The sequence below is a fragment of the Rhineura floridana genome, chromosome 4 (genome assembly GCF_030035675.1).
Source record: "Rhineura floridana isolate rRhiFlo1 chromosome 4, rRhiFlo1.hap2, whole genome shotgun sequence".
NCBI classification, from domain to species: Eukaryota; Metazoa; Chordata; class Lepidosauria; order Squamata; family Rhineuridae; genus Rhineura; species Rhineura floridana.
In genome coordinates this window covers 106405483-106418469 of record NC_084483.1, presented here as the reverse complement: position 1 = coordinate 106418469, position 12987 = coordinate 106405483, and the positions used below count along the sequence as shown (strand labels likewise).

The 12987-nt window shown below is 43.2% G+C and overlaps 1 protein-coding gene across 4 annotated transcripts in view; it reads left to right on the top strand.

Annotated features, from left to right (window-relative positions):
- The window catches only part of MAP3K5 (mitogen-activated protein kinase kinase kinase 5), a 200675-nt gene that overhangs the window by 123451 nt on the left and 64237 nt on the right, over positions 1–12987 (top strand). For all 4 annotated transcript variants that reach the window (XM_061623946.1, XM_061623944.1, XM_061623947.1 and 1 more), the window contains one exon: positions 8115–8222. In XM_061623946.1, the coding sequence (XP_061479930.1) occupies positions 8115–8222 (108 nt within the window). The remainder of the gene's footprint in view (positions 1–8114; positions 8223–12987) is intronic.

Sequence of the window (12987 nt, the reverse complement as noted above, 5' to 3'; positions counted from 1 at the left end):
TGCTTCTGTCTGCACATTTCTACTCTATGAAGTACTTGCTTTGTTCTAGGATGCTTTTTACTACTCTGCCTTCCCCATGATTTTGCCCCACCCCCATGGCTTTAACCAGTGTATCTTCAAAGGAAATGCAAGCATCAGAGATTCTTTTCTGATCCAGAGCATTCTTGTTCACCAGGCTTCAAACATTTTTGCTTATCACCAAATCAACCCTAGCCATTCTGCCCATGATTAAATTTAGACAGATCCCCATACTAGATTAAGATGCCTGTTATGAAATGGCACTGTCCCTGTCAGTTTTGGAATTGGAAGCTCCATTTTTTTCTTTCTTTCCAGAATGCAAATGTGAAAATATATCCATCTCCCACCCTCTTCTCCCCTGCCCCCTCTCTCCCCTCTCCAAATTATATTTGACCAACTTGAAAGGAGGCATCTTCAGAAAGATCAGAAAGTAGGCAGCATTGAACTTCTGCAAATATCTATGTAATAGGTTAAAAATGGAATGGCTCTGATACTGAAAAAAAAAAGTGCAGTACACTAGTTGGCAAGACCAACCATATAAAACTTCTATCCAGACTAATCACAAACTTTTTGTAGATTCTTAATGAGGTTCAAGCTCTTGCATACACAAAAAGAAATGCAAGTGCTAGACCATGACAGGTCATAGAATCATAGAGATGGAAGGGGCCTATAAGGCCATTGAGTCCAATCCCCTGCTCAACGCAGGAATCCAAATTAAAGCATGCACGACAGGTGGCTGTCCAGTTGCCTCTTGAAGGTCTCCAGTGTTGGAGAGCCCACCACCTCCCTAGGTAATTGGTTCCATTGTCGTGCCACTCTAACAGGTAGGAAGTTTTTCCTGTTGTTCTGTTGAAATCTGGCTTCCTGTAAGTTGAGCCCATTATTCCATGTCCTGCATGCTGGGACTATTGAGAAAAGATCCTGGCCCTCCTCTATGTGGCAAGAGTGTACACTCTTCATGTACTTGAAGAGTGCTATCATATCTTCCCTCAGTCTTCTCTTCTCAAGGCCAAACATGCCCAGTTGTTTCAGTCTCTCCTCTCCCTGATCATCTCCCTGATTGTCCTTGTTGCCCTCCTCTGAACCCCTTCCAGTTTCTCTGCATTCTTCTTAAAGTGTGGTGTCCAGAATTGGACACAGTTCTCAAGTTGAGGTCTAACCAATGCTGAATAGAGGGGGACCAATACTTCACATGATTTGGAAACTATATTTCTGTTAATGTGTTCTAAAATAGCATTTGCATTTTTTGCAGCCACATCATACTGTCGGCTCATATTCACCTTGTGACCAGCAACAATCTCAAGATTCTTCTCTCATATAATATTGCTGAGCCAAGTATTCCCCATCTTATAACTGTGCATTTGGTTGCTTTTTTCTAGGTGTAGAACTTTGCACTTATCCCTGTTAAATTTCATTCTGTTGTTTTTCAGCCCAATGCTCCAACCTATCAAGATCCCTTTGAATTTTGTTTCTGACTTCCTAGGTATTAGCTATCCCTCCCAATTTTGTGTCATCTGCAAATTTAATAAGCATTCCTTGCACCTCCTCATCCAAGTCATTAATAAAAATGTTGAAGAACACTGGGCCCAGGACCGAGCCCTGCAGTAGCCCGCTCGTTACCTCCTTCGAGAAGGAACCATTGATAAGCACTCTTTGAGTATGATTCTGGAGCCAACTGTGGATCCACCTGATAGTTGTTTCATCCAGCCCACATTGAGCTAGCTTGCTAATCTGAATATCATGAGGCACTTTGTCACAAGCTTTGCTGAAGTCACGATATATTATGTCCACAGCATTCCCACAGTCTACCAGGGAGGTTACCGGATCAAAGCATGAGATAAGATTAGTCTGGCAGGATTTGTTCTTGATAATTCCATGTTGTCTTCTGGTAATCACTGTTTTGTTTTCAAGGTGCTTACAGATAGACCGTTTTATAATCTGCTCCAAAATTTTCCCAAGGATCAATGTCAGGCTGACTGCTCTGTAGCTCCCAAGTTCCTCCTTTTTGAAGATAGGGACAGCATTAGCCCTCCTCCACTCATTCAGCGCTTCACCCATCTTCCACAATTTTGTAAAGATAATAGACAGTGGTTCTGGTAGTTCTTGAGCCAGTTCCTTTGATACTCTAGGATGCAGTTCATTGGGCCTTGAAGATCTGAACTCGTTCAGAGTGATTAGGTATTCCTTGACCATTTGTCTATCAACCTCAGAGCTTGGAAAAGTTACTTTTTTAAACTACAACTCCCATCAGCCCCAACAAGCATGGTCTCTAGATTGGGCAGATGGGAGTTGTAGTTCAAAAAAGTAACTTTTCCAAGCTCTGATCAACCTCAAGCTGCAATCCTTCCCCTTCAACTTCATGTTTCCCAGGAGAGTCATAGACCGCCTTTTCGGAGAAGACTGAACCAAAGTAGGAACTGAGCACTTCTGCCTTTTCTTTGTCATCTGTTATCATTTTGCTATCCTCATTGAGTAGCTGTACTACCATTTCTTTTGTCTGTCTTTTACTATGGATGTACCTGAAATTATGTTTTGTTGCTTTTGTCGTCTCTCACTAACCTCAGCTCATTCTCAGCTTTAGCTTTCCTGACGCCATCCCTGCAATTCCATGCTACCTGTCTGTACTCTTCCTTTGTGCTCTGGCCTTCCTTCCACTTCCTGTATGCAGAGCTTGGAAAAGTTACTTTTTTGAACTACAACTCCCATCAGCCCCAGCCAGCATGCCCACTGAATTGGGCTGATGGGAGTTGTAGTTCAAAAAAGTAACTTTTCCAAGCTCTGCCTGTATGTGTCCTTTTTTGTTTTCAGCTCATCTCTAAGCTTTCTGTGAAGCCTCATTGGCTTCTTCTGCTGTCTTCCCCCTTTTTTCCTTGATGGAATTGTTTGCCATTGTGCCTTTAGAATTTCCTTTTTTAGAAACTCCCACCCATCTTGGACTCCTCTCATTAGGGTCTCTTGCCATGGAACCTTATTTACCATTGTTCTGAGTTTATTGAAATTGGCTTTCCTGAAGTCCAGTGCATGTGTATGGCTATTCTCAGCTTTTGCTTCCTTTACAATCAAGAACTCTAGTATAGTGTGATCACTTTCCCCCAGAGTTCCCATAACTGCCACTTCATCCATCAAGTCATCTCTTTTGGTTAGAATCAAGTCAAGGTTAGCTGATCCTCTAGTTGCTTCTTCCACTTTCTGTAGGAGAAAGTTATCTCCAACACATCAGGAATTTCTTGGAGGGGCCGTGTTTGGCAGAGTTTGTCTCCCAACAGATATCAGGGTAATTGAAGTCCCCCATTACTACTACATCATGCCTCCTCAAAACATTGGCAATTTGCTTTGCTGTCCTGCCCAGAGTGAGAGTCACAAAACAGAGGCGAAGCTGGAATTAATTCCTGTTTTATTACAGTAACATCAAAGGCAATGCGTTTCATAGACTTAGCTGTGCTAACTCACTACATTCCCTAACTAAGCTACCTAGGCTTATTCTGCAGCGTGTGAAGAAAGTTAACTCAGCAACTGGGTCAGGGGGGCGCTGCCTTAAGTAGGGAAGGTCTTCACTCGCAATCTCTGACTCCTGCAAAGTCCCACCTTCTCTCGATGTCTCATGCGGGGCGAAGGGGGGCGAGCCTCCGCTGGCTCATCTGACAGTACAGGCTCGATAGATGCCTCAGGAGGCGGGAAAGCGTTTGAAGTGCCAGACTGGGAATCTTGGGGGGGTGGAGCTGGCGCGCCCGCCTGGTGATCCCTCAACAGCTCTGTTGAGGCGTCTGTAAGGGGAGCGAAGTCTGCTTCGGTGGGAGAACTGTCTGTGGGAACTGGCAGGCTGTCAACTACTCCCCCTCCCTCATTGTCCTCAAAAGTCTCATCTACCTCTGATTCCTCCCACTGCCCTATCTGAGGACACTGGGACTCGGCCGGCTCCCCACCCTGATTCCCCTGGGAGAGCTGGGGCTCAACATTTGCAAAAGTTTAATCCTTATCTTGATTGGGTGGTCAGTAGTAGATTCCAACTACCATGTTCCTTTTTTTCCTTGCATCAATTATTTTAATCCAGATAATCTTGGTGGAGCTACCAATATGATCCTTCTGTATTTCTGTGGAGGGATATATATTTTTAACATATAGCGTGACTCTGCCTCCCTTTCTATTCCTTCTGTTCTTTTTGAACAAGCTAAATCTTTCAGTTGCCGTATTCCAGTCATGGGAGTTATCCTACCAAGTTTCAGTTATACTTACCAAGTTGTATTTCCTGTCCTGTATTAAGAGTTCAAGTTCGTCCTGTTCATTTCCCCTACTCTGGGCATTAGTACAGTAATACCTCGCATTAACTTACTCAATGGGACGAGAGCGAGTACGTAAACCGAAAATGTCCTTAAAGTGAAGCACTACCTTTTAAAACTTTTTCCCCCTCTCCTTCATGCGGAGCCTCAAAGCTCCACGCTAAAGCATCTGCTGCTGCGCTGCCACGCCTCTCAGCTGATCACGATCACGCCTCCCAGCTGATTACGATCGCGCCTCCCAGCTGATTTGCAGTGGCGCAATCGCGTCTATTTCCACCCCTATGCGCTAAAGCCCCTGCTGCTGCACTGCCGTGGCTCCCAGCTGATCACGATCGTGCCTCCCAGCTGATTTGTGGTGGCGCGATCGCGTCTATTTCCCCCCCACGTGCTAAAGCCTCTGCTGCTGCGCTGCCGCACCTCTCCCTAACCCTAACCCTAATCCTGTAAGTGGTTTGCTAGCTGTGTTTCTGGAGAAATACAGGCATATGGAGCATGCACGTTATAGCGAGGCGACGTTAAGTGAAGCAACGTTAAGTGGGGTATGCCTGTATACAGACATCAAAGTCCATGTGATTTACAGCCTGGCTTCCTTTCTACATTTTTATGAAGATTATTATTGGGCCCCATTAGAGCTGTTTGGTCAGTTCCTGTTACTGTGCACAAGCCTATGTTAGTCATTACAACCAAGTTTTCATCTCCTTCCCCCTTAGGATTCAGTCTAAAGTTCTCCTGATGAATTTTTCCATGCTCTGGCCAAACACATTCTTCCTAGTCCTTGTGAGGTGCAACCCATCACTTGCCAGCAGTCCATCTTCCAGAAAGCGTAGCCCATGGTCTCAGAATCAAAATGTCTCACGTCGGCACCACCTTCATAGCCATTCATTCACCCAGAGTATTTTTCTTTCCTTTTCTACTCCTCTTCTAAGTACTGGAAGGATGGATGAGAAAACTATCTGGCCCCCAAAGTTCTTGAGTTTCTTTCCCAGAGCTTTAAAGTCTTTGTGATTTCTTTGTAGCTCTGCTCAGCAGTATCATTCATTCCCACATGCATGAGAAGAAAGGGATATCTGTCGGTGGGCTTTATGAGCAATGGCAACTCTTCCGTCTCATCTCTAACCTGTCTTCCAGGGAGACAGCATACCTGACAAGTCCATGGATCTTCTCGGCATACTTGGGGTTCAATCCTATGCAGTAGGGAGTCTCCCACCACTACTACTCTTCTCTTCTTTTTGTAGGGTGTGGTATCATTGCCTCTGCTTGACTGACCTTCAGCCTGTTGCTTGCTGTCACGTGGGGTTTACTGTAATTCTTCATCTACAGACTAGTCTCATCCTCAAGTGCTTGGAAGAAGTTCCATAGTTCCACCGGTGATGGGTGTCTTCTCGCTCTTCTGCTCCTAACTGTAATCCTTTTCCACAGAGTTTTCTCCACTACATTGTTGCTCTCCACAACATGCTGTTGTTCTTTTACCTCCTATACTTCTTTGCTGCTGTTGTTCCAGCGTTCTATCTAAGAACTCTTCATCTTCTTTTATACTCTTCAGTGTGGCCACCTGCCATTCCAGACCCCTCACTTTTTCTTCCAACAGCGCCACCAGCTTGCACCTGTTGCACATGTATGCCATGTTGTTCTCAGGCAAGAAAACAAACACTGCACACACCTTGTGGGTCACCACCACTGGAGTGTCCTTCCTATCCATGGTCTCTACTGCCTTTTGCTTCTTTCTTTCTGCTTGTATTGGAATGGCCTGTGCTTTGTCCTGTCTTCCTTCAGGGTAAATAGGAGAGTCCCACTGGTATGTGGTGCACCATACATGGAAACAGTTATTTTAGGGACCTCCCCTGCCAAACTCCTGTTCGCTTGCTCTTTGAGAACTGGCTTGTTTGTATCTCCTCTGGAGCAGCTGACACAGCTCCCTCTGTTCTGCTCAGTTAGTGTGAACTGTGCTACTTCCTCATCGAAATATTATCTGACATTTTTATATGCAAGAACCAAAGAACTAAATGGCTGTAGTCAACTAAGTCCTACTCAAAGTAGACCTACTAAAATTAATGAAACGAAGTTAGTGATGTCTATAGATTTCAGTAAGTCTGTTCTGAGGACTAGCACTGAATACCATCTAAAGTCTACGATAAAGAATATTCTACAAAAGTGAAAGCTAGAAGGCATTCAGTAAGTTCTTCAGCTAACAAAATACAAAACTGGTTATTGTAAAGCTATAAATATGTCTTTTGTACAGTTTGTCCTTGCCTCCAGATTTATAAAGAGCTAGGTCAAGAAATGTCAGCAATTAATTCCATAATAATAATAATAATAAATAATAATAAATTTAATTTATGTGTCGCCTATCTGGCCAGTGGCCACTCTAGGCGACGTACATACAATAAATATAGCAAAATACAATACAAAAAATACAGTGTAATAGTATAAATTATAAAACAAACAATACATAATAGGAGGCATGTAAACAAAAAATATTAAGCCTCCCCAGAAATCCCAAAAGCCTGTTGAAAGAGCCAGGTCTTTAAGGCCTTGCGGAACATATTCAGGGAAGAGATGTGCCGAAGATCTTGTGGGAGGGAGTTCCAGAGGGTGGGGGCCGCCACTGAAAAGGCCCTCTCTCTAGTACCCGCCAATCTAGCTGCTTTGGTTGGCGGGACTGAGAGAAGGCCTTGTGTGGCCTGTCTTGTTTAGGCGGCATGATTGGTGGCGTTGTAGGCGCTCCTTTAGATAAACTGGGCTGAGACCGTATAGGAATTTAAAGGTTAATACCAACACCTTGAATTGGGCCCGGAAAACAACTGGAAGCCAGTGTAGATCGAACAACACTGGCGTGATGTGGTCCCGGCGACGACTGTTTGTGAGTAGTCGAGCCGCTGCATTTTGTATAAGTTGTAGTTTCCGGACCGTTTTCAAGGGTAACCCCACGTAGAGCGCATTACAGTAATCTAATCGAGAGGTGACCAGGGCATGCACTACCAGTGGGAGCTGATGAACAGGAAGGTAGGGTTGCAGCCTAGATAAAAGGTGTAGTTGATACCAAGCTGCCTGGCTCACAGCTGAAATCTGAGCCTCCATGGACAGCTTGGAATCAAGTACAACCCCGAGGCTGCGGACCTGGTCCTTTAGGGGTAAACTCACCCCATTGAACTTCAGGTCAACAGTTCCCAACCTTGTCTTGTCCCCCACGAGCAGTACCTCGGTCTTGTCGGGGTTCAGTTTCAGCCTATTTCTTCCCATCCATCCACTCACGGACTCCAGGCACTTGGACAAGGTTTCCACAGCCAACTCTGGCGAAGATTTAAACGAGAGATAGAGCTGAGTGTCATCCGCATATTGGTGACACTGCAGCCCAAATCTCCTGATGATCGCCCCCAGCGGCTTCATATAGATGTTAAATAGCATGGGAGAGAGGATAGAACCCTGTGGCACACCACAATTGAGAGGCCAAGGGTCTGAAACCTCCTCCCCCAATGCCACCTGTTGGTACCTATCAGAGAGAAAGGAACGGAACCACCGTAATACGGTGCCTCCTATTCCCAATCCCTCTAGGCGATATAAGAGGATACTGTGGTCGACAGTATCAAAAGCCGCTGAGAGATCGAGGAGGACAAGGAAGGTGAATTCTCCCCTATCTAATGCCCTCCTCATATCATCTACCAGAGCGACCAAGGCTGTTTCAGTTCCGTGACCAGTCCTGAAGCCCGATTGGTATGGATCTAAATAATCCGTTTCATCCAGAGCTTTATGTAGGCATTTTGAAGAAACTTCTAACGTAGCAACTGTTTAGTAATATTCTTTGTGTTTTTCTGTTCAAAGGTTTTAATATTAGAGCCTACAAAAATCTACCAGCCTTCTTACTTGTCCATCAATAGTGAAGCTGAAGAAAAGACAGTCTCTATCTGGCATGTTACGCCTGATGATAAGGTAAGCTGCTACTACAGCACTTTTAGAACAAAAGGTAGATGCAGTAATATATCTTAAGATTCGTCTATCCAACTTGTATCCTGCAACAGCTGACTGCTTGAATGCAGGAGGTTAAAGGAAATTGGAGATGCTTGGGGAACCAGGAGAAGATTTACATCCTTTGACATTTGAGAAAACGGAACACAGAACAGCCAAAGAAGCCCAAGGATGAGGAAGTACTGGATATTGGAAAGCAAGGGAATATTAAGCATAGCATGTCCATACATGCCACAGAGCTGGGAACAGAAACTTTGAAGACTTAGTCTAAGAAGCTACTTTTCACCTAGTCAGACTGTTGGTCCATCTAGCTCAGTATTGTCTAATCTATACTGACTAGTTTTCTATGGTTTCAGGGAGGGGTCTTTCTCAACCCTACCTGGAGTTGCCAGGGATTCAACCTGGGATATTTTGCACACAGAGCATACGTTCTACCACTGCACTATGGCATTTCTACGGAATTATCAATTTCTACACATGGTACAGTTCCATCAGTAACATTGCCAATCCCTTTGTGTGCCAACAAATGTGATGTTCCATTATTAGGGAATTTGGCCTCAGAACTCTGCACATACATGTGTGGAGAGCAGGGCTGGGGAACCTGTGACCCTTGAGATATTGTTAAACTCCAGCTCTCATCAGCCCCAGCCAGCAGGGACAGCGGTCAGGGATGATGGGAGTTGGAGTTTTAACAACATCTGGAGGGCCAAAGGTTCTCTACCACTAGCATACAACATAAGCAACAGCTCCTCAGTCTCCACATCAAGATAGGGTTGTAGCTTTAGTGTTCCATATTTAAGCTGCCATTTGTTGACAGGTAGCGTGAATGGCCTATTTAAGAAAAGTAAAGACAGATGCATAATTGGGAATCAGGAATGTGAAGAAACAAAATGTATAAGTACATCGGGATTTAAAAGGTAAACTTCTGCCTTCACACCTTTGGAAAATCTTGTCTTGTGTCTTTGGCATAAAGAGTTGTGGGACATGAAATTAGAGAAGACCAGAGTGGTACCTTGGTGTGTAATTATAAGAACTTCTTCACAAATTGTGGTTTTTAGACTTGTCTAAAAAGGTTAAATAATGTATCTAAAAATGTAGAATGAGTGTGTGAGAAGTAGGTGTTTCAAAGCAGATATATCCTACAGGTTCACTTATCAGAGAACCAGGAATCATTGTTGCTCAATGTTGGTTTCACTGGTGGAAAACCCAGTTCATTGCTGTACAGTGTATAAAATGGTGTCATGTAAAGCAGATAAAGCAGTATCTGCATGATCTCCGCCATGCCCCTTCTATGATAAGCTTCCGCCGGGCCTTGAAGACCTGGCTCTTCAGGCAGGCTTTTGGGGTGGGTTAGGTTTCTTACTGTTATGGTTTTAAATTTTAATGTTTTAATGTATTGTTTTATCTTGTACGTCGCCCAGAGTGGCTGGACAACCAGCCAGATGGGCGACTAATAAATTAAATAAATAATAATAATAATAAAATAGTTGATAGTAGAAACTAGAAGCGGAGAGCAAAAGCAATGAGGAGATGTAAACTGATTGGGATAAATTGGAAACAGGAAGTTATTTTTCCAGATGACATCTCAAATACTTACCTACTTACTTACTTTGTTTATATCCCACCCTTCCTCCCAGTAGGACCCCAGGGCGGCAAACAAAAACACTAAAAACAATCTAAAACAACATAAAAACAGACTTTAAAATATATTAAAACAAAACATCTTTAAAACATCATTTTAAAAAAAAGCTTTTAAACATCTTAAAAAGCAATTACAACACAGACACAGACTGGAATAAGGTCTCTACTTAAAAGGCTTGTTGAAAGAGGAAGATCTTCAGTAGGTTCTGAAAAGATAACAGAGATGGTGCCTGTCTAATATTTAAGGGGTGAGAATTCCAAAGGGTAGGTGCCACAACACTAAAGGTCCACTTCCTATGTTATGTGGAACGGACCTCTTGATAAGATGGTATCTGCAGGAAGCCCTCACCTGCAGAGCATAGTGGTCGACTGGGTATATATAAAGGGTAAGCCGAACTTTCAGATATGCTGGTCCCAAGCTATATAGGGCTTTGTACACCAAAGCCAAAACCTTGAACTTAGCCTGGTAGCTAATAGGTATCCAGTGCAATTCTTTCAGCAGCGGGGTGACATGTTGGCGATACCCTGCCCCAGTGATCACTCACGCCACTGCATTTTGCACCAGCTGCAGCTTCCAGACCACCCTCAAGGTCTGCCCCACATAGGGCGCATTACAGTAATCCAGTCTGGAGGTTACCAGTGCATGGACAACAGTGGTCAGGCTATCCCGGTCCAGAAATGGCCACAGCTGTCTTACCAGCTGAAGCTGGTAAAAGGCACTCCTAGCCACTGAGGTCACTTGGGCTTCTAGTGACAAAGATGAATCCAGGAGCATCCCCAGACTATGGACCTGCTCTTTCAGAGGGAGTACGACCCCATCCAGAGCAGGCAGCTGACCATTTATCTGAACTTGGGAACCACAGTGCCTTCATCTTGCTAGGTTTCAGACTCAGTTTATTGGCCCTCATCCAGCCCACCACTGAGTCCAGGCACCAGTGAAAGGCTTGCATGGCCTCTCCTGATTCAGATCCATTAAGATATTATTTCTTCTCTGAGTTTGTTTTGCTTCCACGAGAGAAGAGTGTAGTGAAGAGTTGTTCCTGGCATCAGCTGCTTTTTGTAGCAATTTATCGGAAACCTTTTTATTTTGTTCATCTTCTTTACTTTTTGTAACAGTATGTTGAAAACTAGAGGCAATAGCTATTTGATATTTTCATATTATTCCTGGAGTAAACCTAGCAGCAACACTGAAATGAAGAGCAGTAAATTATTGTGTAGGTGTACTCAGCTTTAATAATCAATCAGTCTGGCAAACATCTTATCTGTTGGACATAAACCAACACAAACTCTCAAAACATTGTAAACATGACCATATGCCTGTTCTGGTAGAGTAAATCTTGATACCATTTTTTTTGTCTCAAAAATATACTCAAGATAATTATCACATCACATGTACATTAATAATACATTATTCATGCTTTTGAAGCTAGAACGTTGCCTCTGTTAGCTTTACGAAGGCAAAACATGATAAAATAATGCAATGTTTGTTTGTATCAGTTTTTAAAAATTGGCATAGAAGCAAGCAATCTTTTCCCCTTGTAGTAGTTGGACTTCTAACTTCATTGTGCCAGGCTAGATTACTTAAGTAAGAATCCATGTGAGAGAGTTTTATAGAACTTAAACTACTCTGATTTAGTATCATTAAACCAGAGTGCAAGTCACTATGTGACACAAATGCGTGGCTATCTGTGGTATATTACATGTGACAAAAATTATTACTAACATGCTCGTTAGGTTACCACAAGGAGAACAGTGTTAACATCTGGCTGATTCCACAAACATTACATCAGTTTTTGAATAATGTCTATTGAAGGTATAATGTGGAAAGTCTGTTTTCATTCCTTATCTTATTCACATTTTCCCTAACCCAGTGAGTTAAGTTAATGGTTATTTGTGGATGCGGAACTGGGACTGACTTGTCCAAGTGTGTCTATGGCTAGAGAGGTATCGGAATTTAGGTCTAAAGTCCAGGGCTACTCTGTCCTTTGGATGATACTGATGTCCTAACTCAGCTTGACTCATTGGTTGGATTCCATCCTGACTGGAAAATCTCACTCTCAATATTCTCTTGACGTAGGAAGACTTGCTGACTTTTCCTGGCTGGTGAACACCTCTGGATTACTCTGGATTGTTTTGTTAACATAAAATTTTCTGGCTCTGATCCTTAACTGCAGTACCAGGTAGCAGCTGGGATTGATGCAGCTACTGCTCTCAATGGTGCCTTAGCCCTGACACTGGCAGCTGAAGCAGTTTTTGTATTGCCTTTTTTATTATTAAGCAGGGAACAGATGTCAGAGTTGGACAGCCCCCATAAAATGTTTACTCCAATGGACTGAAGATTTGGCAGGATCTCTAGGAAGATTGCTTTTATTTAAATTAACCAGCTTGAGAACTTAACAATGTAAACTGAAGAGGTCAAATGAATCTATGAGAAACTGGATTTTTAAAAAGATGGGAATGTCTTGGATTTACGTCTGTGTTCCTCAGACAAGAGGAATGTTTTTACACCTTACCCCTTCATTTGCATATAGGTTTTTTGAGCATAATGGTCATGAATTGAAGTGGGAATTTAACATAAGAAGGCGCGTGGAGAGAGAATTTATGGGGTTGTTTTGAAGATGTGATGCGTACTGGTACCCACAATACAGGGAGAAGCCTGGGTAAAACAGATTTGGTTCCAGAGGTTCAGTGAAGGAGACATGTCAGGATTTGCTTGTGTGTATGTGTATATGCTCTGCATTTTTATTTCTTCATTGTTGTGAAGGTGACTTACACAGTTTTAAAAGGACATACACAATGGAGGGGGGAATATTGTTACGCGTTTGCAGAGAATTTAACTAAGATGCAAGGAAGTTAAGCTATGTGTGCTGTGTGATTTTTCTGAAAGGAGCAGGCCTTTACCCTGCATTCAAATCACTGAGACTTTAGACTTTGTAAAATAAGAAATACATATAGGAAAGGTATAACTAGTTCTAAGTTGGTGGTGCAATGGCCAGGCTTGCCGCATGCTAGATGAGAGGAACAAAGACAAAATGTCTCCTCTCTTGGCTGGATGGAGAAGGAGGAGGAAAGAAAGTTTGGAGGTGAG